Genomic DNA, 26,757 nt, shown 5'->3' on the forward strand with positions numbered 1-26,757 from the left:
ACAGAGCCTTGAGGTACTCCTACAGGCAGAGGCAATGGAGAAGATGGGTCACAAGCAAATAAGACAGAAAAGGACCTATTAGAGAGATAAGAGTGGATCCAGGAGAGGGCAATGTCACAGAGCCCAAGGGAGTTGAGAGTCTGTAGGAAGAGGGGATGGTCAACAGTGTCAAAGGCACCAGACAGATCAAGTAAGATAAGTATAAAATAGTGGCTATTGTTTTTAGTATAAAGAAGATTGTTAGTAACCTTGGTGAGGGCAGTCTCAGTTGAGTGTTGTGGACGGAAGCCAGATTGCAGGGGGTCAAGCAATGAGTTGGCGGATAGGAAGTGTGTTAGGCGATCGAAAACTATTTTTTCCAGGACTTTAGAAGCTAGTGGAAGTAGTGATATGGGGCGGTAGTTTGCAGGAGAATTGGGGTCGAGGGAGGGTTTTTTCAGGATGGGGGTGACCTTTTGCATGTTTGAAGGATGATGGAAATGAACCAGTAGTAAGGGATCGGTTGAATATGTGTGTAAGAGCTGGGGTGAGGGTAGAGGACAGAGAAGGTATTAGATGTGAAGGGATAGGGTCAAGGGGGCAGGTAGTGAGGTGTGAGGAAGATATTGGGGAACTCACTTCATTCTCAGTGTTTGGGGGGGGGAAGGTACTGAGAGTGTTGGAGGGGGTGACCGGGGCGGAGATGAAAGGTTGCAGTCTTGTGGTGGGATGTTACTTCTGATGGTAAGTGTTTTGTTGAAAAAGTAGTCTGCCACGTCTTGAGCACTAAAATCAGATGAGGGGGTGGTGCAGGTGGATAGAGGAGAGTGTTGAAAGTGGAGAAGAGACATTTAGGGTTTGAGGAGTGAGAATATGAGAGAAGAGAAGTAGTTTTGCTTGGCTAAGTGAAGGGCAGAGGAGTGAGAATAAAAAATGAACTTATAGTGTAGGAAATCTGGTTCAGAGCGGGATTTCCTCCAGGCACGTTCAGCAGCACTGGAGCATTTTTGTAGATAGCGTGTTTGCTGAGAGTGCCAGGGCTGGAGCTGACGACGTGGGGTTTTGCGTATTTGTGGAGGAGCAAGGGTGTCGAGTGCAGAGTATAGAGTATTGTTATAGTGGCTTGTAGCAAGGTCAGGGCAGGATACCGTGGAAGTGTGGGGAAGGCGTTTTTGAATAAGGTTAGAAAGTTGGAGAGGATCCACAGTGTGCAGATTTCTACAGGTGCGGAGGCGGGGGGTAGAAATAGGTTTAGCCTGTACATTGAGATATAGGTGAGAAGATGGTGGTCTGAGATTGGAAATGGGTGACATCAGAAGGGGAGCAGAGGTAGGAGAATACCATATCGAGAGTGTCCGTCACGGTGAGTAGGGAATAGGGTGAATTGTGAAAGACTAAAGGAGTTTGTGAGTGAGAGAAGTTTAGAGGCAGCAGGGGTAGATGGGTTATCAATGGGGATGTTGAGTCCCCTAGGATTAGAGCAGGTGTATTTGTAGAGAGAAAGTGAGAAAGCCAGGCAGCAAAGTTGTCGAGGAATTGGGAGGTTGGTCCAGGGGGGCGATAGATAACTACCACCTTGAGGGAGAGGGGGGAGAAAATGCGGATGCAATGGACTTCAAAGGAGGAGGAGAGAGATGGATGAGGATGGAGGTGCTGATAGGAGCAGGAGGGGACAGTAAGATTCCAACACCGCCACCATGTCTCTCACCTGGCCTAGGTGTGTGGCTGAAGTGGAGACCGCCGTGCGTTAGAGCAGCAATGGAAGCAGTGTCGGAGGAAGAAAGCCAGGTTTCAGTAATTGCTAGAAGATTGAAAGCGTTAGAAACAAACAGGTCGTGAACAGTTGTAAGTTTGTTACAGACAGAGCGTGCATTCCAGAGGGCACAAGAAAAGAGAGGGGTTAAGCGCTGTGGGTTAATGGAGATGAGATTGTTAGGATCGCGTGACCTTGAGTTTGTATTGTGGGGGACTGAGCGAGAGTGTAGGAGTGTGGTGATTGCTGCAGGGCCAGGGTTAGGAGAGATGTCACCAGAAGCAGGCAGTAGTAGCAGTGAGTGTGAGACTTGTAGGAGCGGCTATGACTAGACACAGGAGAGTTGGATGGGGAAGTATTGCTAAGGAAACAGAGTAGTTCATGAGAGGACAGCATAGGGGATGAGAGGAGGGAGAGGTATAAGGATAGTGTGGGGATTATTGATGTTATAAGGGCATGCAGTGAGTTTTAGGAAGATGGCAGACAGGACATAGAGAGCATTGTGCAGGTGTATCGTTAGTAAGGATTACCTGTTAGTGGGGTCTGCAGTTTCCCCTCCAGTTCTTAACTCAGCCACTTATAATTCAGAGGCAGCTCTCAGCTGTATATAGTAGTACAATTAGGGTTGGAATGCTTTGATTCAAGGCAGCTGTGTTACAAGTAGACTAGTTAGGAAGACTGGAGTTACACACTTGTAAATTAGATGGGGGGGTGAGCAAATAGCTGGGGGATGCACACAGAAATTATACAATGGGGCTGATAACAATTATACAGAAAGTCATAAATTCAGACATCGGAGGAAATGCATAACAGTATATTGAAAAAACATTAAAGGGATGTGGGATAAAAACCAGGGCAAGAAATGCAGAGAAGGAAATGCATACCTGTGGAGAGATGAGATGATGAATAATTAATCACTATTTCCTTAATCTGCTATTTGACTCCATTTGTTGCACTCCGTACAGTGCTGACTTCTTAAAACCAGATATAAGGAAGAAATAATGCAATGATCAAGTCAAAAATAAACATGATTCGAATGTAAAATGCAATTTTAAACAAATTTCTAATTTACTTTTATCTCTTTTGCTTTGGAAAAGCATACTTGGTTATGCTTAGGGGCAGCAATTTGCTGCTAGGAGCTAGCTGCTGATTGGTGGCTTCACATATATTCCTCTTGTCATTGGCTCCCCTGATGTGTTGAGCTTGCTCCCAGTAGTGCATGGCTGCACCTTTAGCAAAGGATACCAAGAGAATGATGCTAATTCGATATTAGAAGTAAATTGGAAAGTTGTTTAAAACTGAATGGGGGACGAAAAATCTTTCATGTACCTTTTTTTTAATACATAGAAATGTTAGTCTATGCATTATATTCTGGCAATAGTAGACTGAAGAATTACATATCCACACCGACAAAATTAATTTTACTGTGCTGTGAATGACGCCATCAGTGGGTGCATTTGTCTTGGTCACGGTTTGTAACCTATGGCAACAGTGCTGCAAGTGACAATCACATTCTTTAATGACTTGTCACCAAGGGTTGACATAGGGTTTGTTGCTGCACTTATGTTTTGTTTGTTTTTTTTTGTTGTAGTGTTGCAGCCACCCCCCTCCCTACTGCACAGAGCACACATGTAGTGCTTGAGAGAGAGAATGCCATGCTCAGGAAAAACTTATGCAGCAGAAAACAGCTGAGCATGACCCAGGAGATATTAGAAAGCTGAATGAGGGATTTCAGGGCTGGGATTTTAAATAATATTATTATTATTTATTAAACAATTCGGGAAAAAATAGCAACAACAAAAAAAACGTAGAGGCGGCTCCGGTCCGGTAAAATAAAACTTATTTTAAAAAGATAAAATAAAAATTGTCTGAAAAGCCATATAACTTTGTTGTGTTCCTTCAGCACAGCACGCCCCTGGTCTAGGTGCTGACATCTGTGACCTGGAATCTGACATTGCAAAGTACTGTTGCCTGATTGTTGTTACATTGCAGAAGCTCCTTATCTGGCCTGAGTCTCAACCATGTAACTAAAATAACCTACTGCTGTAAGAAAAGTTATTCAGCTAGGGACACAAAACGCCACATTAAATAGTCAATAAAGTTTTTACATAAACGGGCATTATCTAAAAAATTTAATTTTTTTATTTTGCTCATTTATTTCACACACTAAAAAAATGTTTTTTACCACAGCACTTTGCTTTTTGGCTAACTATTGCATACACTTTGTGTAATGGCATAAGGGTGCCAATGTGTTTGACCGTTTGTCCCATTTGCACTAATTAAACATCTAGAAAATGATTCCAAAACTAAAAGGTGGTAAGGAAATAAAATGATCTGGCTTTTACACTAGAATGTCCCATTAGCTTAGTTAAAGTGATGGCAAATGTTTTAAAAACAAATAGTGACATAAAATTATTTTTACTCTAGGTTAACCATTGGGTCACCTATTAAACACAGTATTTTGAAAGCAGCCAAGCTATGTATTTCTATAATACCATGCTCTTGAGGTGCTTTAGCTGCTATATTGTATACCCAGTATTAGCAGATAAAGTGTAAAACTACACCATTCCAATGTCAGTCAACCAAAGAAAAAATATTACAACCCCCCCCTTCAAAACTCCCACAATAAGTTGGCCAGAAGTCATCCAATATAGTATTTCACAAATCATCTCTCCCATTTCATCTGCATTTTATTTTTATTACTAATAATAAATATTAAATTGATCTGATACCTATACAGATACAAAACACTCTGTTTAATTCACCAGAATCCCCAAACACAATCAATGCTGTAAAGCATCACCTGGCTGCAGACACAGACCAAAGCATTTGAAAGATGAAGATAGTGGCTTTCAAATAAGTGGTCTCAATTTTGTATTGTGGGGGGGGGGGGTCACATAGGAGATGACTCACCCCCTGATCTTGTTCTGTTTGATCAGTGGTTCCCAAAATGGTAGGTACTGCCCCGTTTATGGGGGGGAATTACAGAGGGGGCACTGAGATTACCATGGGGGGCTGCTAGTGGAAAGGAGTAGAAGAGGATGCTAGTGGTCCCCTGTAAGTATAATTTTTGTCATTTGCTTTGTGCATCTAGGATAAAGCAACTTTCTTGCTTTGTATTTGAAGTTTTACTGCTCTTTGTCAAGGTTTTTTTTCTTCTGATAGTTTAGGTTTATCAGCAACTTACTTTCTCTCACTATGACAAATTGCAGCCGCTTGTATTCTTTGTTCTGCCAGTGCTGTACATTAGCACGGATTAGTAACATTAACTGCACAGGTTAGAATCTTTGTGTAGTAGCAGGAAACACGGTAAAGACCTGTTGTGTTTATGTGAGTAGCATTGTACATAAAAACCTTAGATGGTCAACTAAGTCCTCTGTCATCAGAAATAATTTGTTGGTGCACCGCATAACACTTGGTAAGTAGAGTACACTTTCTCTAAGATTGATTTATTGGTGCAGTAGTACAACCACTATTCCCTGAAAGCTGTACGCTTGTGTGCATGCACAGCAATTCTTTTAGGAAGTGCGCAGCTAAAATTTTAGTGCGCACAGCTTCCCTACCCTTTGTCCAGAGTAGAACAAAAGTTGTGAATCGTAACAGTATTTTTTATTTTTTATTTTAATTTTTTTTTAAGATTAATTTGATTAGTTTTATTTAATTTTTAATTAAACTTTTCATTGCCCCTGCACGGACTATGATTCTCTGTAAAATGCACGGGCTTCTGTAGAGAGTGAGGAAGGGGTAGGTGAGCAGAGCAGTTTGTTGTCTTCAGACATTGTGCTTAGCTGTCTCCTTCCCTCTACTGATCCTCAGGTTTATTTGAACCTGGCAGCTGCCTGGGACCAGGAGTGTAACTACCACAGAGCAGTGGTGCTGAATATTCAGTAGTCTCAGACAGCACTGCTTCTTTAAACAACCTGGCTGTTGAGGTCTTTCTCCTCTCAGTTCCCTCCCTTGCTCATTTTCAGACAGGACAGAGACTAAATGAACTGTGGTAAGGGGGGCAAATTCATCTGTGCTTTGTCAGGTCTGTTTCTTACATATAAGTGAGCTGTACCCTTCAAATATTATATACTGGAAGTTTTCCATTTGGCAGCCACTAATACAGAAGAACTTGCTTAAAGGATCAGTCAATACAGTAGATTTGCATAATCCACAAATGCAAGATAACAAGACAATGCAATAGCACTTGGTCTAAACTTCAAATGAGTAGTAGATTTTTATTTTATTTTTTTCTGACAATTTTAAGTTATGTCTTTTTCCACTCCCCCTGTACCAAGTGACAGCCATCAGCCATTCATAAATGCATACACGTACCATGTGACAGCCATTCATAAATGCATACACGTACCATGTGACAGCCATCAGCCATTCACAAATGCATACACACTTATTCTTGCACATGCTCAGTAGGAGCTGGTGACTCAAAAAGTGTAAATATAAAAATAATGTGCACATTTTGTTAATGTAAGTAAATTGGAAAGTTGTTTAAAATGTAATGCTCTATCTGAATAATCAAAGTTTAATTTTGATTGAGTGTCCCATAGTCATGTAAAAGGCACCTATCAGATGAGTGGTTTATCTACCTAAAAGGGCTTTGTGTGCTGTATCCTTTCTTTAGGGGTTAGGGGCAGTCCTATACTAATGACAGCGGTATGAGACCCCACGTTTGAAAGATCATTTTAATATAAGGGCTCCCACCCCCTCTATAATTTCAGGAGGTAAATTCCTTCTTTCACATGAGGGTTATGTATCCTTCTCGCTAGAAATGATCTGGTTTTCAAGAGGTGATTTGTCTCTCCAGCAGTGGGGAAGATAGGTCCTCTCGGGGACAACAGCACTGCACTATAATCCAAAACGTTGTCTCATCCTTACGGAAGAGCCAAATCTAAAAATGCTTTAATTGCTTTTTAAAATTGAAACAAATTCAGCTGTATCAGCTAAAGATAGAACATGCAGTTTTTAAACATCTTTCCAGTTTACTGCTATTTACTGTGGTTCACTTGGTATCCTTTGTTGAAAAGCATACATAGGTAGGCTCAGTAGCAGCAATGGACTGCTTGCAGCTAGCTGCTGATTGGTGGCTCACCTAATGTGTTCAGCTAGCTCCCAGTGTATTGCTGCTCCTTGGACAAAGGATACCAAAAGAATTAAGCACATTTTGATGAGAGAGAGTTTATTTCCTGTAGTTTAGGGACCCCACACCCTGCGATCAATGTCAGGACCACCCTAATTCCCTCCCTTGAAAACATATTTGCTGTAGTGTATACTCTGGTGACCACCCAACACCTGCCACCAGCACCAAACGGTTGATCTCTACAGACAGTGTCACTGTCTGTAACAGTCTTGCCATCTGACTTCATATGGTAATGGTCACTAATCATGCTCCGTTACCATATGAAGGCTGAGACTTGCCGTTTGTGGGCTTCCAGCATCAATTTTCACTTGACAACCAAGACTGCTTGGGCTTCCAATATGTCAGACATAGATCTACATTATGCAGTACGCTAAGCTTGGTACTGCATGACATAGGGCATAGACCTTTTGGGTAAAGGGTTAATTGCTAATAGATTCTATGCATATGTGTGCTGAGATAGAAATATATTCTGTATCATTAGATCCGTATATTTGTTATATAATAACGCCCTGTCTGCTCCGTTGCTTCTATTTAATGTGAGATAAAGCATGTCTGATACCGCCAGTGCACAACCTCAACAAAAGGATACAGGAAAAGCTATTTTTGAGGGAATGACACCTTGTGTGATATTTTATTTAACCCCTTAATGACCACAATGTACTCTGTATGTCATTGGTCGTTAAGGGTTTTTTCAGGACATAATAGCACAAGTCTAGCAAGAACACGCTATTAATGCACTCCCTCCAGCAGGCTTTGTGGAATAGAGCCGTCTCAACGCTGGTGGCAAGACCGCGCTATAAAACAATCAAGTTCCAAAAAAAGGCCAGTGACATACAGGGTACGTTGCTGGTCCTTAAGGGGTTAAAAAGAAATTAAGTACCGTGTGTGTGTGGGGTTAGTCAAAACATTCATTAGTGATATAAAGCAGTACATTTTTTAAGTTAATTTAATATTTTGTCAAAGTTTTGCCAACTACAGGTAGCCCTCAGTTTACGACGGGGTTAGGTTCCAGAAGGAATGGTTGTAAATCGAAACCATTGTAAATTGAAACCCAGTTTATAATGTAAGTCTATGGGAAATGAGGGAGTAAGGTTCCAGGCCCCTCTCAAAATTGTCATAATTAACACCGAATACATTTTTAAAGCTTTGAAATGAAGACTTTAAATGCTAATCGGCATTATAAACCTAATAAAATAATCACACAATACAGAATATATAATTAAACTAAGTTAAATGAACAAAAACATTTGCTAAACAGCATTATAAACCTAATAAAATAATCACACAACACAGACTTCACTTGCATTTTTCTGCAAACAGTTCTTTCTAAGCATTCCAATCTGGACTGATTTATAGACAGGAAGATCTTGCTCCTTTGAAATCTGTTCGATAAATCAGGTCTGGTTAAACTGATTAACTTCAGCTTGCTTGGCTTTGCTGCAACACAAGCGTACAGCTCCACCTACTGGCTATTTTAATAAATGCACTGCTTCTCAATGCTTTTCAATAGCAGTCACATGACTGGAACAAAAAGATTGTTATTCTGAAACGGTGTAAATTGAACCGTTGTAAACCGAGGGCCACCTGTACTCAATGGAAGCAGAATTTGCACTTACTTTAGTAATGTTTTATGCTGTGAATTGCATTTTTTTTTTTTTTTTTTTTTTTTTTTTTTACACCTTCAATCTAATTGAGGGAAAGCTGATCTGACTAAGAATTTACTTGACCCCTTTAGTATCACTTTGCAGACTCTCCTTCCCCCTCTCAAGTCCTGCACTTTCAATGGCAGAAGTGTGTTTCAGCAAACCCAAGAAGAGTCTTTTTTTAATCCTCCTCTTTTTTTTTTTTTTTTTTTTTTTTTTTAATTTATTTTCTTTTTAGAGCCTCAACAAGCACAGGGGCCACTGGCGGTCTCAACCCCTAGACAGCAATGTTACAATGGTAAGTTATTTATGTTGGATTAAATAAGCTTTTGACCTTTGTCGTCACAAACAAGTGTGTGTGTATTTCTGGGTAGGGAAATAGAAAATCAAGGATGAGGTGTGTTTTTTTAATTTCTCTGTCCCTCTCGAATTTGGAATGCATGATAAGGCAGGGCTGGACAAACCCAGGGAGTCACTGGTGCCTCAAAATTAGACACTGGTTTAGGGCCCCCAAAACAAAACCAGCTGCAATATATATATATTATACACCTACTCACAGTGCTGTGCTAAAGGTTTAGGCAGGTGTGAAAAAAATGTTGTAAAGTAAGAATGATTTATATAAAAAAGTTATTAGTTTGATTATCAATTGGCAAAATTCAAAGTGAGTGAACAGCAGAAAATGCTAAATAAAATCAATATTTGAACTGGCCACCTTTTGCATTCGGCATCAGTTTTTCTAGGTTCACTTGCACACAGTTTAACTCTGTAGATAGGTTGGTCTAAACATCTTGGGGAACTAACTAAACATCCTTTAGAACTAACTACAGTTCTTCTGTGGATTTAGGCAGCCTCAGTTGCTTCTGTCCCAATTATGTTGAAATCAGGGCTCTGTGGGGACCATACTATCACTTTCAGGACTCATTGTTCTTTATGCTGATGGTATTGCATGATGGATTAGTATCTGCCTATTCTCAGCATTGAGGAGACCATGAATTATGACCAAATCCCCCAACTCCATTTGTAGAACCTCCACCATGCTTCACTGTTGCCTGCAGACTCTCCAGCCCTTCGGCAAACAAACTGCCTTCTGCTATGGCAAAATTTCTAACTTTGACCCATCGGTCCAGAGCACCTGCTGCCATTTTTCTGCATAGTTGAGTTACTTGGCCATGTTTCCAAATAAGAGCTGTGGCTTTTTGGCCTCAAGTCTTCCATGAAGACCACTTCTGAACACTTCATGAGGTTTTTTTTTCCATCTGCTGCACAGTTTCCTTGGCAGACCACTGTGTATACAGTTTTCAACGTTGCCTGTTTCTTTGTGCTTCTCCAGAAGAACATGGACAGCACATCTTGAAACTTCTGTCTGCCATAAAATTTCTGCCTGGGAGAGACCTTGCTGATGCAGTATAAATACATTGTGTCTGGTTGCTGTGCATGGTGTATGACTTTCACATTAAACTGTCTTCAGCAACCTCACCTTAGAGTTAGTTTGGCCATTTTTATTCCTCCTGCATAGCTGTCTGTTTCAGTTAATGATTGTGTTTCAATCTATATTATTATTAATAATAATAATATTTTGATAATAGTTTGCATCTTGGAATAATTGCTTAATCATACATCTAATTAGATGCCTACAAAATCCCTGACTGTGCAACTGTACCTAGAAAAACTGATGCTGTTTTGAAATCTTAGGCTTTTGGGAGTCTGGGATGCAGGGTTTTCCTTTCTGTAGTTGGAGTATTCGAAGTGTTGTGAAAACCTAAAAGGACATTTTACTCGCAAGATTTTCTGTCTTGATGATTATCATTGACTGATCAGGGCTGTATTGGTGCAAAGGGATATAGCGCAGCAAGATTATGATTCATTCAGTATACAAGAACTTTTTTTGTTGTTGTGTAGTTGGCTTCATTGCATTTACAAAAATACATTAAATGAGACTGCTGATTTTAAATATATATAATAAATTTTATTTATTTTTTCTTCCAGCCAAGCACAGAGGACGAAGAAAGCTGGAAAAAATTCTGCCTGGGTGAGAGGTTATATTCTGACCTGGCGGCTGCCCTCTCCAGCAACGACAATCAAAATCCAGGAATTGATTATATAAAGGTTAGTAGTCTTGGGCGTGTGTGTGTGAATGGAAGTATCCACTGTATGTGTTATGTATATGTATTCTATAAACAATCCTAAAATGTTTGCCCAGTTTTAAATATTTGATTTTTTAATGTGTTTTATGCAAGCAATAGTGCAATATGAAAATGCTCTGTGTTTGACTAAAACTATATTTATTTAAAATCCTTTGAGTTAATCTTAGAGCAGCAGTGCACTACTGGAAGTTGGCTAGCTGCTCACATCTGGTGCCTACCTAGTTATGTTTTCAACAAAGGATACCAAGAGAATTTCACCAAAATCTCACAATTTCATAATTTTCTTAAAAGGGAAAGTGTACTGTAAATAGTTGTTCTATTAATGTGTTTTCAATTACTTGTTTATTATATACGAATATAAGCCTAAATGAGTAATTTATCATACATTTTATACTCTACAGCTGCTATAATGTTCTTTGAAACCACAACCCATCAAAATGAGGTTGCAGTGAAATGCATTAACAATATACGAGTTAACAAGATTTATATTGTGAGCATTCTAAGAAAGAGCTCTTATTTAAACATTGCATGATATATTGAATCAGCCCTAAAACTTTTTGCATTACAATGACAAACGTCTTCAGGGCTTTTAAGAGTTTTTCTTAAAGGGCCACTAAACCCAAAATCTTTTTTTCATGATTCAGATAGAGAATACAAATTTAAACAACTTTACAATTTACTTCTATTTATTTTGCTTCATTTTTTAGATATCCTTAGTTGAAGAAAAAGCAATGCACATGGGTGAGCCAATCACACGAGGCTTCTATGTGCAGCAACCAATCAGCAGCTACTGAGCATATCTAGATGTGCTTTTCAGCAAAGAATATCAAGAGAATAAAACAAATTAGATAATAGAAGTAAATTAGAAAGATGTTTAAAATTGCATTCTCTTTCTAAATCATGAAAGAAAAAATGTGGGTTTAATGTCCCTTTTAATGAAGTGACTTATTAAAGAATTGTATTCGCTATCTGAATCATGAGAGAATAAATCTGTTTCATGGCTCTGTGTTCTCTCTTAAAGGGCCATAATAGTCTTAAAAATGACATGCTTCCAGAGTTCACGCTATACCTGTGCGTTAGTTTGTGATTGGTTAGTAAGGGTCCTGTTATGGGGACAGGGAAATTGGTGAAAAGATAAAACCTAAAACAAAAAGCTCATTTGACAGAATAAAGCTACATTATTCATTGCAAAATTCTTCCCAGAAATGAAGGTACATCATAATGTAGTTTACAATTTGTGTTTAATGTCCCTATACCATGTACGTGTTTTTGTTTTGTTTTTTTTGTTTATTAAACCGATATTTAAATCAAAATTAGAGAGAGAACATGCAGTTTTAAGAGACTTTTTCAATTTAGTTATTTTATCAAATTGACTGTCTTGGGATCCTTTATTGAAAGGAGCAGCAGTGCACTACTGGGAACTAGCTGCTGATTGGTGGCTGCACACATGCCTCTTGTAATTGGCTCTACAGACTGTGCAGCTAGGTCCCAGCAATGCGTTGCTAACTTTAACCTTGAGAAAGCAAATGTTGTTTTTAAAGGGGCCGTAAACTTAAAGTGTTACATAATTCTGCAATAGGGAAGAAGTATATATTTATCCTAGCAACACCTGCAAAAACAAGAAATTGACACCCCCCCCCCCCCCCAAAGTTATACTTACCTTGTGTTCCTAAACAGCCTTTTTTTTTTTTTTTTTTTTTTCGGGGGGGGGGGGGGGGGGAGGGGGAAATCATAAGAGGCTGGTGAAAGGAAGGTAAGAATACGTTTTTGTGGGTTGAATCTCTAAAATCTTTTGTTTTTGCAGGTGTTGCTAGGATAATGTTACATAATTTTGCAATAGCACAGACTTATGTAACATTACTTTTTAAGTTTACTGTCCCTTTAAGGTTTTATATATGTGGATGTTGACCTAAACATACTGTAGTTTGTTTATTAAATACTTATTTTATTTTTTATTTTATTATTTTTTTTAAATTTTCCAGTAGTATCTTCATGTGTAATTTTATATTTTGCCCAGCAGGTTGGATTTCCTCCTCTACTGAGTATCGTCAGTCGTATGAGTCAGGTGACTTTTTTTTTTTTCAGATTTTTATCTAGTAATGAAGGGAATCTTGCACAACACTAATTCTGTTTTGAATGGTACATAAGCTTATTTCTAAATGTAGCAAATAGTGGGGTTCCATTTTGAAACGGCTTTGAGTACAAGCACATTCAGTTTATCAGTTGTGGATTCAGGGCTAAAGACTACTGAAGGCAGCTTCTTATGTTGGTAACTGTATGCAAGAATGGGAAAAGTACCTAGTATTCCCCACTGCTAATCTCTAATTGTGGTATAATGTATATCATTACATTCACAGGAGTTTAGCAGCTAATGTCTTATATTTCATTTTATTTCAAAGGCAACTGTTACAAGTGTGTTAGAGTACTTGGTGAATTGGTTTGAAGAGAGGGATTTTACTCCGGAGCTGGTAAGCTTTGCTTTTTTTTTTTTTTTTTTCCCCCCCATTTATCTAAAGTGTATATTAACACATTTTATCTTGGCTGTCTTTAGCAAATTATAAAAATTAGCAGCTCAGAAGGGCAATTGCTTGAAACAAATAAAGGAGCTTTCTGCATAAAGTATTTTATACTTCATAAATGAAAGTCCCCTTTATTTGTTTCAGTAGTCAATCCTAGCGTTTGCGAAACGCTGAGGTTGACTTTCACTTTAAACATAACTCTTTCGTAACAGGGTTAATTTGTTATGGGATCGGGTCAGGGGGCGTCCCTATGACGCTAGGCACGCCCTCCAGACTGCGATCAGATCCAGGAAGCACCATTGGCTTCAGCGAGGTTATGACGGAATAAAACACCATAACGACTTTAAAAGGTTAATGTGATGGGCCATTATTGAAATGTGCATAAATGACCAAAAACAATGTACTTCCATTTGTAAAAATGCTTCTAGTAAGTTTTTATTGCAGTTTCAGCGGCATAAGAACATAATCTACATGTAACTAGATAATCGTGATTCAAATACCATGCATGCTCAGAGTTGGCAATGGTGTGTATTGCGTCAGTGAAGACTTTAATGAACATTCCTGTCAAAATTTAAAATGCATATATATTAAGTGCATCTTTTGAATAGAAACATATTTACAATATATGTATTGGCAAAAAATGCTTGTGTTGGAATTTTTCTCTGCACGTGCATGGGAAGCATAGCTAATTATTCTCAGTACACCAGCATTTTAAGTCCTTAACGACCAGCGACGTACCCAAGGCATTGATCTAGGCCCGTTTTGGTATATTTGATGCCTCTACTTGGCCGCCAAATACAATATTATTTAAAAAAAAAAAAAATCACTGAAATTATTTACACACAACTACTGCAGTATTAAGACAAATGGTTGTAAAAGCTTCTCTGGGATACCTATTTGTTCAGAAATAGCAGACATGCATGGCTTTGTCATTGATATTGGGCAACTAGAAGGCCACTAATTGCAGCTGTGCACCACTCTTCTTAGATTCCCGGCAGTGAAGGGGTTAATCAGTTAGACTGGCTGCCAGTAATAAACTATGATTTTATTTTATATTCTCAAATGTGTTTTGTTTTGTTTTTTTCTGTAGTGTAGGGACCGTCCCGTCCCCCCCGGCAAGATCACCTTTTCTGTAGTGTAGGATTTCTTCCACCTAGCCGATATTGTTCCATAGTGTAGGGCCCCTCCCTCCCCTCCTCCGCTGTGCCTCCCAACAACCACACTCTGCACCAACAGAGGATTGTTACAGAGAGTGACAGTGTCACTCTCTAACAATCGGCGACCTGGCTTCATATGGTAAGGAAGCACAATCCGTGCTCCCTTACCATATGAAAGCAGATGCCTTATGTGCCCAGGAGCAGTCTCCGCTGTCTAAGCTGACAACTAAGACCACAGCACTCCCCTCTGTGTTGTATGTAAGTATTAAATCAACACAGAATGCTGGGAAAGTACTGTGTGACGTAATACCTTTGTCTTAATTGGCGCAAGGGGTTGAACACACTCTTAAAACGCCTATAGCTTTTACTAGAAGCATTTTTGCTAAAACTGGTATATTGCAAAAATACTTCTATTCAAAACTTATATGCACCTGCCACCCATGTGTATATTAGTTTTGGCTGAAATGTCCCTTTTTATTTGTGTCCTACAAACCACTGCTAACTCTCTCTGAGAAGGTGTGGTACATAGGCACACAGCATATGTGAGTATTCCGAGGAAAAATAGTAGAAACTTTTCCTAGAAGCATTTTTGCTTATTTATATTGCTAACAATGCTTCTATCTAAATGCACCTGTGCACATTTCAATTTTGACCTTTCTATCTCTTTTAAAGGAATCTGAAACCCACATTTTTTTCTTTCATGATTCAGATAGTGCATGCAATTTTTAATCAACTTTCTAATTTACACTTTTTTTTTTTTTTTTTTTTTTTCAGTCTAATGGTATCTTTATTTGAAAAAACAGGAATGTAAGCTTAGGAGCCGGCCCATTTTTAATTCCACACCCTGGGTTGCGCTTGCTGATTGGTTGCTAAATGTAGCTGCCAAGCGCTACCCAGGTGCTAAACCAAAAATGGGCCTGCTCCTAAGCTTTTTCAAATAAAGATAGCAAGAGAATGAAGAAAAATTGATATTGGAATAACTTGCTTTTAAATTGCATGCTCTGTCTGAATCATGAAAGAAATATATTGTGTTTAGTATCCCTTTTTAAGAGGTTAATAATTCATGATTCCACCTATCTTTCTCCTTCAGGGAGTGGTTAATGGTCGTACAATGCAGCTTCTTCAAGTTACAGAAACACTTTCTGAAGTAAAGCTGTTTAGGCAGTGATTGTTTGCCTTGATTTATTTATTTATTTTTTGTTCATCCGGTTACAAAACTACATTCAAATTAAAATGTGAAACGGCTGCTTCACTCAAAATGAAAGAAATGTTCTATATCTGTTTTCTTCTACACAAGCTACGCAGCTGAAGGCTCAAATGTATTATATACAGCTCAAAAGTTGTCTTGTGCTTTCTAGTCCTATGCATTTCTATACCAAGGTCATTGTGATTAAGACCTGAAGAACATAATAATGAATTTGACTGTAATGCTGAGACATTGGGAGGGGCATTTTTTGGCTCGTTCCTTTTTATAATCTTTTCAACACAACTAGTGTAGCTAAAGAAAAATGCCTCAGTTGTCCTGTTTTTTTATTTTACCCATCTTCCTGACACTGTTTTGTTCACTTCATATTTTCCAGGGTCGGTGGCTTTATGCCCTTTTGGCTTGTCTGGAGAAGCCGCTACTCCCAGAGGCTCATTCTCTTATCAGGCAGCTGGCACGGAGGTGCTCCCAAGTCAGAGCCGGGGTGGTGAGCTGAGCATCTTTGTTGAATGTGTTAATCATTTTAGTTGTGGGTCTTCATGGGGTGTAACAAGGGACTGCTTATGACCTTTCTACAATCAGATACCCTTATTTAACAAGGGTGTAAATAGCTGAAGCAAGAGTTATATATGTGTGTGTGTATGATTTACTGGGTCATACAGCACCAACTACTGTATGTAAGTTTCAGTAATATTGCTTTAATAGTAAAAATGAATGTCCATGTGAAAATACACTTCTTGTGAGTCATTGAGAGAACATAACTGCTTGGCAACTAATGGAAAAAAAACTAGCAAATTTGAAATAACTTGGGAAATTATCACCAATTTAACAAAGTCCTTTTCAGTCAGTAACACTCACATCCCTCCTGAAAACTGACATTTGACTATTTTCTCCCAAGTATCCTTGCTTCTGCTCTATCTATGTTTTTATGTTTTACAGTAATACATTGTGTAAGGCCCAGTCTGTTCATATGGTTATTTAGATCTGACAAAGTGTTTGTTGTCTTCAGGAACACAAAGATGATGAACGAGTATCTGCTTTGAACCTGTTCATCTGTCTGGTTGGCAGGTAATGTTGTCACATGATGTAATATACAGGAATGGGGATTTATTTTTTTCTATGCAGTGTGAACTAGCAATTATCTAGTGTAAAAGTGAAACACCGATTTGGCTTTGTACAGAGATGTGTTGCACATTTACACTAAAACTATTATTTGCCCTTATCTTGTGCATAAATCCTACACATAATATATGCAATTTTATGGTTATTTCTTTATAACCAGGGTGGCTAAAAATCAATCATTTAAAAAAAAAATGCTTCTTGAGGAAAATTATGTATCTAAATAGTTTACTATTTAAAGGGACACTGAACCCAAAATGTTTCTTTCATGATTCAAATAGAGCATGCAATTTTACGCAACTTTATCATTTACTTCTATTAATTTTTCTTTGTTCTCTTGCTGTTTTTATTTGAAAAAGAAGGCATCTCAGCTAAAGAGCCAGCAAATTTTTGGTTCAGCACCATGGATAGCACTTGTTTATTGGTGCTGTCCAATCAGCAAGGACAACCCAGGTTGTTCACCAAAAATGGGCCGGCATCTAAACTTTCTTGCTTTTCAAATAAACATACCAAGAGAATTAAGAAAATTTGATAATAGGAGTAAATTAGAAAGTTGCTTAAAATTGCATGCTCTATCTGAATCATGAAAGAGAAAACTTTTGGGTTCAGTGTCCCTTTAAAATACATTATTATCCAAATATTAGTTTTTCTTGAAATAAGGATTAGTTTTTTTGAAAAAAATTGCAGCATCAGTCTGTATATTCATAAATAATGTTTATAATAAAATATATATACTGTATTTAATAAAAAAAAAAATTATAAAAAGCATGCCTAATGAAACAAGCTAGCCAGCTCAGAAAAGTGTTGCCTGTTTTATTTGCTTTTAAAATTTGGGATTTTAAGTAGTCTGCTTTTAAACTACTTTTCACTTTGGAGCACTTTATTTCACCTACCCACTTTTCTTACTGTCTGGAGGAACAACCCAGGGAGACCTAATTCAGACAGCTGGTGTCTGTAACATCCAGCCTGCCCTATTTGCGCAAATTCACTGTGCAAATTGAAATGTATCAGTTTCACTACTTTCCTGGAATTATCCTGTTTTACCTGCACTAGGAGAAGCTTTGTGTCTTATGTTTTAAAAGGCTACCATATCCTGAACCTATTCCACTGTCATCTGAAGTAGACTATTGCCCCTATCTGTCAGCTGGAGACTGCAAAGCCCAGCCTGTGCATATAGCCTTGTGAGTAACCATTTGTCAGCCACCTTGATTTTATTGAAAATTTATCTTGGATAAACTGCACTATGAGGCCCTCTCTTTTAGATCTTTCTTGCAAGTCCAATCCTGCCAGAAGAAGAGCTGACTCGACACATATATAACAAGTTGTTATGAACTTTTATTATTAATAATTTTTGTTCAATCACAAATATACACTCACATAGAGAGAGACAGAGATCTATACCTCTATCTCCCCTATCATTTGTATGAAGTTTCACTTGTATGTATTCTTTTTTCGTTCATGTAATTAGCAAGAGTCCATGAGCTAGTGACGTATGGGATATACATTCCTACCAGGAGGGGCAAAGTTTCCCAAACCTTAAAATGCCTATAAATACACCCCTCACCACACCCACAATTCAGTTTTACAAACTTTGCCTCCGATGGAGGTGGTGAAGTAAGTTTGTGCCAGATTCTACGTTGATATGCGCTCCGCAGCAAGTTGGAGCCCGGTTTTCCTCTCAGCGTGCAGTGAATGTCAGAGGGATGTGAGGAGAGTATTGCCTATTTGAATGCAGTGATCTCCTTCTACGGGGTCTATTTCATAGGTTCTCTGTTATCGGTCGTAGAGATTCATCTCTTACCTCCCTTTTCAGATCGACGATATACTCTTATATATACCATTACCTCTGCTGATTCTCGTTTCAGTACTGGTTTGGCTTTCTACAAACATGTAGATGAGTGTCCTGGGGTAAGTAAATCTTATTTTCTGTGACACTCTAAGCTATGGTTGGGCACTTTGTTTATAAAGTTCTAAATATATGTATTCAAACATTTATTTGCCTTGACTCAGAATGTTCAACATTCCTTATTTTTCAGACAGTCAGTTTCATATTTGGGATAAATGCATTTGTTTCAATCATTTTTTCTTACCTTAAAAAATTTGACTTTTTCCCTGTGGGCTGTTAGGCTCGCGGGGGCAGAAAATGCTTCATTTTATTGCGTCATTCTTGGCGCGGACTTTTTTGGCGCAAAAATTTTTTTCTGTTTCCGGCGTCATACGTGTCGCCGGAAGTTGCGTCATTTTTTGACGTTTTTTTGCGTCAAAAATGTCGGCGTTCCGGATGTGGCGTCATTTTTGGCGCCAAAAGCATTTAGGCGCCAAATAATGTGGGCGTCTTTTTTGGCGCTAAAAAATATGGGCGTCATTTTTTGTCTCCACATTATTTAAGTCTCATTATTTATTGCTTCTGGTTGCTAGAAGCTTGTTCACTGGCATTTTTTTCCCATTCCTGAAACTGTCATTTAAGGAATTTGATCAATTTTGCTTTATATGTTTTTTTCTTTTACATATTGCAAGATGTTCCACGTTGCAACTGAGTCAGAAGATACTTCAGGAAAATCACTGCACAGTGCTGGAGTTACCAAGCTAAGTGTATCTGCTATAAACTTTTGGTATCTGTTTCTCCAGCTGTTATTTGTATTGCATGTCATGTCAAACTTATTAATGCAGATAAAATTTCCTTTAGTACTGTTACATTACCTGTTGCTGTTCCGTCAACATCTAATTTTCAGAGTGTTCCTGATAACATAAGAGATTTTATTTTTTAAATCCATTAAGAAGGCTATGTCTGTTATTTCTCCTTCTAGTATACATAAAAGTCTTTTAAAACTTCTCTTTTTTCAGATGAATTTTTAAATGAACATCATCATTCTGATACTGATAATGGTTCTTCTGGTTCAGAGGTTTCTGTCTCAGAGGTTGATGCTGATAAATCTTTGTATTTGTTCAAGATGGAATTTATTCGTTCTTTACTTAAAGAAGTGTTATTTGCATTAGAAATAGAGGATTCTGGTCCTCTTGATACTAAATGTAAACGTTAAATAAGGTTTTTAATTCTCCTGTAGTTATTCCAGAAGTGTTTTATCTCCCTGATGCTATTTCTGAAGTAATTTCCAGGGAATGGAATAATTTGGGTAATTTATTTACTCCTTCTAGACGTTTTAGCAAATTATATCCTGTGCCATCTGACAGATTAGAGTTTTTTGGGACAAAAATCCCTAAGGTTATGGGGCTGTCTCTACTCCTGCTAATGTACTACTATTCCTACGGCAGATAGTACTTCATTTAAGGATCCTTTAGATAGGAAAATTGAATCCTTTCTAAGAAAAGCTTACTTATGTTTAGGTAATCTTCTTAGACCTGCTATATTTTTAGCGGATGTTGCTGCAGCTTCAACTTTTTGGTTAGAAGCTTTAGCGCAACAAGTAACAGATCATAATTTTATAGCATTATTATTATTCTATAACATGCTAATAATTTTATTGGTGATACCATCTTTTGATATCATTAGAGTTGATGTCAGGTATATGTCTCTAGCTATTTTAGCTAGAAAAGCTTTATGGATTAAACTTGGAATGCTGACATGTCTTCTAAGTCAACTTTGCTTTCCCTTTCTTTCCAGGGTAAATAATCATTTTCGTTCCTTTCCTCACAACAAGGAACAAAAGCCTGATCCTTCATCCTCAGGAGCGGTATCAGTTTGGAAACTATTTCCAGTTTGGAATATATCCAAGCCTTATAGAAACCTATAGCCAGCTCCTAAGTACCTATGAAGGTGCGGCCCTTATTCCAGCTCAGCTGGTATGGGGCAGATTACGTTTTCTTCAAAGAAATTTGGATCAATTCCGTTCTTAATCTCTGGTTTCAGAAACATTGTTTCAGAAAGGTACAGAATTGGCTTCAAGTTAAGGCCTCCTGCTAAGAGATTCTTTTCTTTCCCGTGTCCCAGTTAACACAGCAAAGGCTCAGCATTTCTGAAATGTGTTTCAGATCTAGAGTTGGCTGGAGTATTTATGCCAGTTCCAGTTCTGGAACAGGGGCTGGGGTTTTATTTTATCTCTTCATTGTACCAAAGAAGGTCAATTCCTTCAGACCAGTTCCGGATCTATCATTATTGAATCGTTATGTTAGGATACCAACATTCAAGATGGTTACTGTAGGACTATCCTGCCTTTTGTTTAGCAAGGGCATTATATGTCTACAATAGATTTACAGGATGTGTATCTGCATATTCAGATTCATCCAGATCACTTTTAGTGTCTGAGATTCTCTTTTTAGACAAGCATTACCAGTTTTGTGGCTCTACCGTTTGGCCTAGCCTCAGTTCCAAGAATTTTTTTCAAAGGTTCTCGGTGCCCTTCTTTCTGTAATCAGAGAATAGGGTTTTGGTATTTCCTTATTTGGACGATATCTTGGTACTTGCTCAGTCTTCTCATTTTCGAAGAATCTCATACGAATCGACTTGTGTTGTTTCTTCAAGTTCATGGTTGGAGGATCAATTTACCAATTAGTTCATTGATTCCTCAGACAAGGGTAACCTTTTTAGGTTTCTAGATAAATTCAGTGTCTATGACTCTGTCCTTGTCAGACAAGAGAAGTTTAACATTGATATCAGCTATTCAAAACCTTCAGTCACAATCATTCCCTTTGGTAGCCTTATGCATGGAAATGTTGGGTCTTAGGACTGCCGCATCAGATGCGATCTCCTTTGCTCGTTTTCACATGCGACCTCTTCAGCTCTGTATGCTGAACCAATGGTGCAGGGATTACTCAAAGATATCTCAATTAATATCTTTAAACCGATTTTACGACACTCTCTGACATGGTGGACAGATCACCATCGTTTAGTTCAGGGGGCTTCTTTGTTCTTCCGACCTGGACTATAATCTCAACAGATGCAAGTCTTACAGGTTGGGGAGCTGTGTGGGGGTATCTGACGGCACAAGGGGTTTGGGAATCTCAGGAGGTGAGATTTCCGATCAATATTTTGGAACTCCGTGCAATTTTCAGAGCTCTTCAGTCTTGGCCTCTTCTGAAGAGAGAGTTGTTCATTTGTTTTCAGATAGACAATGTCACAACTGTGGCATACATCAATCATCAAGGAGGGACTCACAGTCCTCTGGTTATGAAAGAAGTATCTCGAATTTTGGTTTGGGCGGAATCCAGCTCCTGTCTAATCTCTGCGGTTCATATCCCAGGTATGGACAATTGGAAAGCGGATTATTTCAGTCGCCAAACGTTGCATCCGGGCGAATGGTCTCTTCACCCAGAGGTATTTCTTCAGATTGTTCAATGTGGGAACTTCCAGAAATAGATCTGATGGCTTCTCATCTAAACAAGAAACTTCCCAGGTATCTGTCCAGATCCCGGGATCCTCAGGCGGAGGCAGTGGATGCATTATCACTTCCTTGGAAGTATCATCCTGCCTATATCTTTCCGCCTCTAGTTCTTCTTCCAAGAGTAATCTCCAAGATTCTGAAGGAATGCTCGTTTGTTCTGCTGGTAGCTCCGGCATGGCCTCACAGGTTTTGGTATGCGGATCTTGTCCGGATGGCCTCTTGCCAACCGTGGACTCTTCCGTTAAGACCAGACCTTTTGTCTCAAGGTCCTTTTTTCCATCAGGATCTGAAATCCTTAAATTTAAAGGTATGGAGATTGAACGCTTGATTCTTGGTCAAAGAGGTTTCTCTGACTCTGTGATTAATACTATGTTACAGGCTCGTAAATCTGTATCCAGAGAGAGATCTTATAGAGTCTGGAAGACTTATATTTCTTGGTGTCTTTCTCATCATTTTTCTTGGCATTCTTTTAGAATACCGAGCATATTACAGTTTCTTCAGGATGGTTTAGATAAGGGTTTGTCCGCAAGTTCCTTGAAAGGTCAAATCTCTGCTCTTTCTGTTCTTTTTCACAGAAAGATTGCTATTCTTCCTGATATTCATTGTTTTGTACAAGCTTTGGTTCGTATAAAGCCTGTCATTAAGTCAATTTCTCCTCCTTGGAGTTTGAATTTGGTTCTGGGGGCTCTTCAAGCTTCTCCATTTGAACCTATGCATTCATTGGATATTAAATTACTTTCTTGGAAAGTTTTGTTCCTTTTGGCCATCTCTTCTGCCAGAAGAGTTTCTGAATTATCTGCTCTTTCTTGTGAGTCTCCTTTTCTGATTTTTCATCAGGATAAGGCGGTGTTGCGAACTTCTTTTGAATTTTTACCTAAGTTGTGAATTCCAACAACATTAGTAGAGACATTGTGGTTCCTTCATTATGTCCTAATCCTAAGAATTCTAAGGAAGAAATCGTTGCATTCTTTGGATGTTATTAGAGCTTTGAAATATTATGTTGAAGCTACTAAGTCTTTCAGAAAGACTTCTAGTTTATTTGTTATCTTTTCCGGTTTTAGAAAGGCCAGAAAACTTCTGCCATTTCTTTGGCATCTTGGTTGAAATCTTTAATTCATCTTGCCTATGTTGAGTCGGGTAAGACTCCGCCTCATAGGATTACAGCTCATTCTACTAGGTCAGTTTCTACTTCCTGGGCGTTTAGGAATGAAGCTTCGGTTGATCAGATTTGCAAAGCGGCAACTTGGTCCTCTTTGCATACTTTTACCAAATTCTACCATTTTGTTGTATTTTCTTCTTCTGAAGCAGTTTTTGGTAGAAAAGTACTTCAGGCAGCGGTTTCAGTTTGAATCTTCTGCTTATGTTTTTCATTAAACTTTATTTTGGGTGTGGATTATTTTCAGCAGGAATTGGCTGTCTTTATTTTATCCCTCCCTCTCTAGTGACTCTTGTGTGGAAAGATCCACATCTTGGGTAGTCATTATCCCATACGTCACTAGCTCATGGACTCTTGCTAATTACATGAAAGAAAACATAATTTATGTAAGAACTTACCTGATAAATTCATTTCTTTCATATTAGCAAGAGTCCATGAGGCCCGCCCTTTTTTGTGGTGGTTATGATTTTTTTGTATAAAGCACAATTATTCCAATTCCTTATTTTATATGCTTTCGCACTTTTTTCTTATCACCCCACTTCTTGGCTATTCGTTAAACTGAATTGTGGGTGTGGTGAGGGGTGTATTTATAGGCATTTTAAGGTTTGGGAAACTTTGCCCCTCCTGGTAGGAATGTATATCCCATACGTCACTAGCTCATGTACTCTTGCTAATATGAAAGAAATGAATTTATCAGGTAAGTTCTTACATAAATTATGTATTTTTTTTTTTTATTTTTTTTCCACTTTTTAAACACAAATTAATTACATTTGTGCCAGCTGCAGACTTCTTAGGTATAGAAACTTGCATTATAATTTACCTCCCTCTTTGTCCCTATGTGCAGATTCTTCTGGGAAGAAGGGGCCATCTAATGGACAGTCCATATTGGGCAAATGTATTCATTAACTCTTGTCTCTGGAGATTCTATGACCGTGCAGTGTATGGGGGAAAAACTTTTCTGCACCTCCACTTTGAAAACCTTGCCTTTTTATTTAGAAACCATTTCAGAGCAGGGGCCTATCTGGTTGTCAGATGTCGACCCTACATCTAAACTTGGGAGAAAAGTTGAGTGCGCGCCAACTCATCACTTTTCCATCCTCAGCAGAGCCGATTGGTTGCAGACGAGGGACGACATTTCTACCCTCTGACACATTTCATCACTAGAGATTGTAGCAGGAAGATTCTCTGGCTCTAACGTTTTTACAGCATTTCTGTCATAAAGTTCAATAATACTCTGATTTCCCCATTGAGCACAGTGCGAAAATCTCCCCAGTAGCTCGGCATTCAAGCAGGTTGTCATTATGTTCAGTGCTGCTGACCGTACCCTAACGCTGTGCATTCTCTATTTGACGTTATCGCATTTCAGATCTGTATCACAAATATCTTTGCATGCACTATCTGAGGTCACAGCAATTGAAAACCAATATCATACCTACATGGAAGGGTTAAACAAAGCTGCCTGCAAAAGCAGGTAACTTTTTTTGACAGATTGAAGGGACATTGACCCCAAATGTTTTTCTTTTGTGATTCAGATAGAGCATGCAATTTTTAAGCAACTTTCTAAATTACTCCTATTATCAAATTTTATTCAATCTCTTGGTATCTTTATTTGAAAAGCAAGAATGTAAGTTTAGATGCCGGGCCATTTTTGGTGAACAACCTAGGTTGTTGCTGATTGGTGGTTAAATTCACCCACCAATAAACAAGTGCTGTCCAGTGTCTGAAGCAAAAATTGGCTGGCTCCTTAGCTTAGACGCCTTCTTTTTCAAATAAAGATAGCAAGAGAACGAAGAAAAATTAGGATTAAATTAGAAAGTTGCTTAAAATTGCATGCTCTATCTGAATCGCGAAAGAAAAAAATTGGGTTCAGTGTCCCTTTAACTGAGGTTAATAAAATACTACCCAATATGGATTATACTTTTTGACATGCCAATATTTATATATCAATACATATTCAGAATTTCAGATATATTTATATAGAGGGAGAAAGATATATGTATTTATATATAAATATTGGCATGTCAAAAATTATAATCCATACTGGGTAGTATTTAACACCAAAATGTGTAACAAATTAAAAATATGTCAGAAAAATCTACCTCTGCACATGCAGTTAAAGGGACACTGAACCCAATTTTTCTTTCATGATTCAGATAGAAGTAAATTAGAAAGTTGTTTAAAATGGCATGCTCTATTATCATTTCTTCTTTGTTCTCTTGCTATTTTTATTTGAAAAAGAATGCGTTTAAGGAGCCAGCAAATTATTGGTTCAGAACCATGGACAGCACTTGTTTATTGGTGCTGTCCAATCAGCAAGGACAACCTAGGTTGTTCACCAAAAATGGGCCGGCATCTAAACATTCTTGCTTTTCATATAAACATACCAAGAGAATGAAGAACATTTGATAATAGGAGTAAATTAGAAAGTTGCTTAAAATTGCATGCTCTATCTGAATCACAAAAGAAAAAAATTGGGTTCAGTGTCCTTTTAAGCAAATGGCCACAGAGGCATAGCTTGAGGAATTTGTCCACCGTGAAAAAAGTGTTTGCATACCATTTTGGCTTTAGAGTTATAGGGTAGTTTTTTCTAACTATTTCACTGCCAGAGGGCATAAGTCTACAAGATTTGAAGAAAAGTGATTTTACTCATTTCACTGCAATCGCATCCCCCCCCCCCAAGTTTTATTAAATCCATTTTACATTTCTAATGCTAATTTTAAATAAAACGAATACTGAAAGAGATACACAGTATATTTGCCTTCTGTGTATATGTGTCTTTTTGTTTTAGTATGTTTGTGCTATTTTTAAGTGGCTAGGCACTATGGTGCTGGACACCTATTGGGTTTTGTTCAGATTATTATTTTTATTTTTTTCCGCTGTGTTTTTTCAAATGCTTATAATAGCAGAACTCAAAAACTCATGAATCTTGGCACAATGCTAGAGATCTATGCTGTGCATAATCCTATGCAATGTAAATCTACCTCTGCACATGCTGTGCATAATCCTATGCAACGTAAATCTCATAGGTCATGTGATCTAGCAGCCATATTGCTTTTTGCGACAAATTTTGACAAACGCTTGAAAATCTTCTCCGGAACCGCTTCTGTTACAGTTGTGAAACCTGCTGTACTAACCTAGAATAAAGTTTGTACAGCAGAAGTGATTTTAGTCACATGATCTAGCTGACATTTTGAAATGTGCGAAAATATTTAAACATCTTCTGCTGTGAAACATAGCCGCTATGAGCCATTCGCCTTTTTATTGTTTAATTAGAAGAAGTTTCATAAAAATTCGCTAATGTTTTGAGGTCTATAGTGAGCATTAGTTTGTGCAACTTAAAAACCATGCATTGCATAGCTTGGCAGCCATTTCGCGTTTTATGCACTGTTTTTAAAAACTAAAACCTTCTTCTCCGAAACTGCTTATGGGACAGACTTGAAATTTTGTTTATAGAGTTATGACTGACATTCAGATTTGTTCAAGAGAAGTTGATACGTCATGTGGTTTGGCAGCCATTTTGAATTGTTCAAAAATGCTTAACAATGTTTTTAATAATACAACAAAAAACATTTTACAAAAATGCTTTATTTTTGCCATCTATGGT

At 38.2% G+C, this 26,757-nt stretch overlaps 1 protein-coding gene across 3 annotated transcripts in view; it reads left to right on the forward strand.

The window, feature by feature from the left end:
* The window catches only part of GEMIN2 (gem nuclear organelle associated protein 2), a 53,776-nt gene that overhangs the window by 18,689 nt on the left and 8,330 nt on the right, over positions 1 to 26,757 (forward strand). For 2 of the 3 annotated variants that reach the window (XM_053697915.1, XM_053697913.1), the window contains exons 4-9: positions 8,754 to 8,813; positions 10,502 to 10,621; positions 12,677 to 12,724; positions 13,059 to 13,127; positions 15,916 to 16,026; positions 16,549 to 16,607. In XM_053697915.1, the coding sequence (XP_053553890.1) occupies positions 8,754 to 8,813; positions 10,502 to 10,621; positions 12,677 to 12,724; positions 13,059 to 13,127; positions 15,916 to 16,026; positions 16,549 to 16,607 (467 nt within the window). The remainder of the gene's footprint in view (positions 1 to 8,753; positions 8,814 to 10,501; positions 10,622 to 12,676; positions 12,725 to 13,058; positions 13,128 to 15,915; positions 16,027 to 16,548; positions 16,608 to 26,757) is intronic. The other variant, XM_053697914.1, reaches the window with a different exon arrangement.

Source organism: Bombina bombina, chromosome 1, assembly GCF_027579735.1.
Source record: "Bombina bombina isolate aBomBom1 chromosome 1, aBomBom1.pri, whole genome shotgun sequence".
In the NCBI taxonomy this organism is placed as follows: domain Eukaryota; kingdom Metazoa; phylum Chordata; class Amphibia; order Anura; family Bombinatoridae; genus Bombina; species Bombina bombina.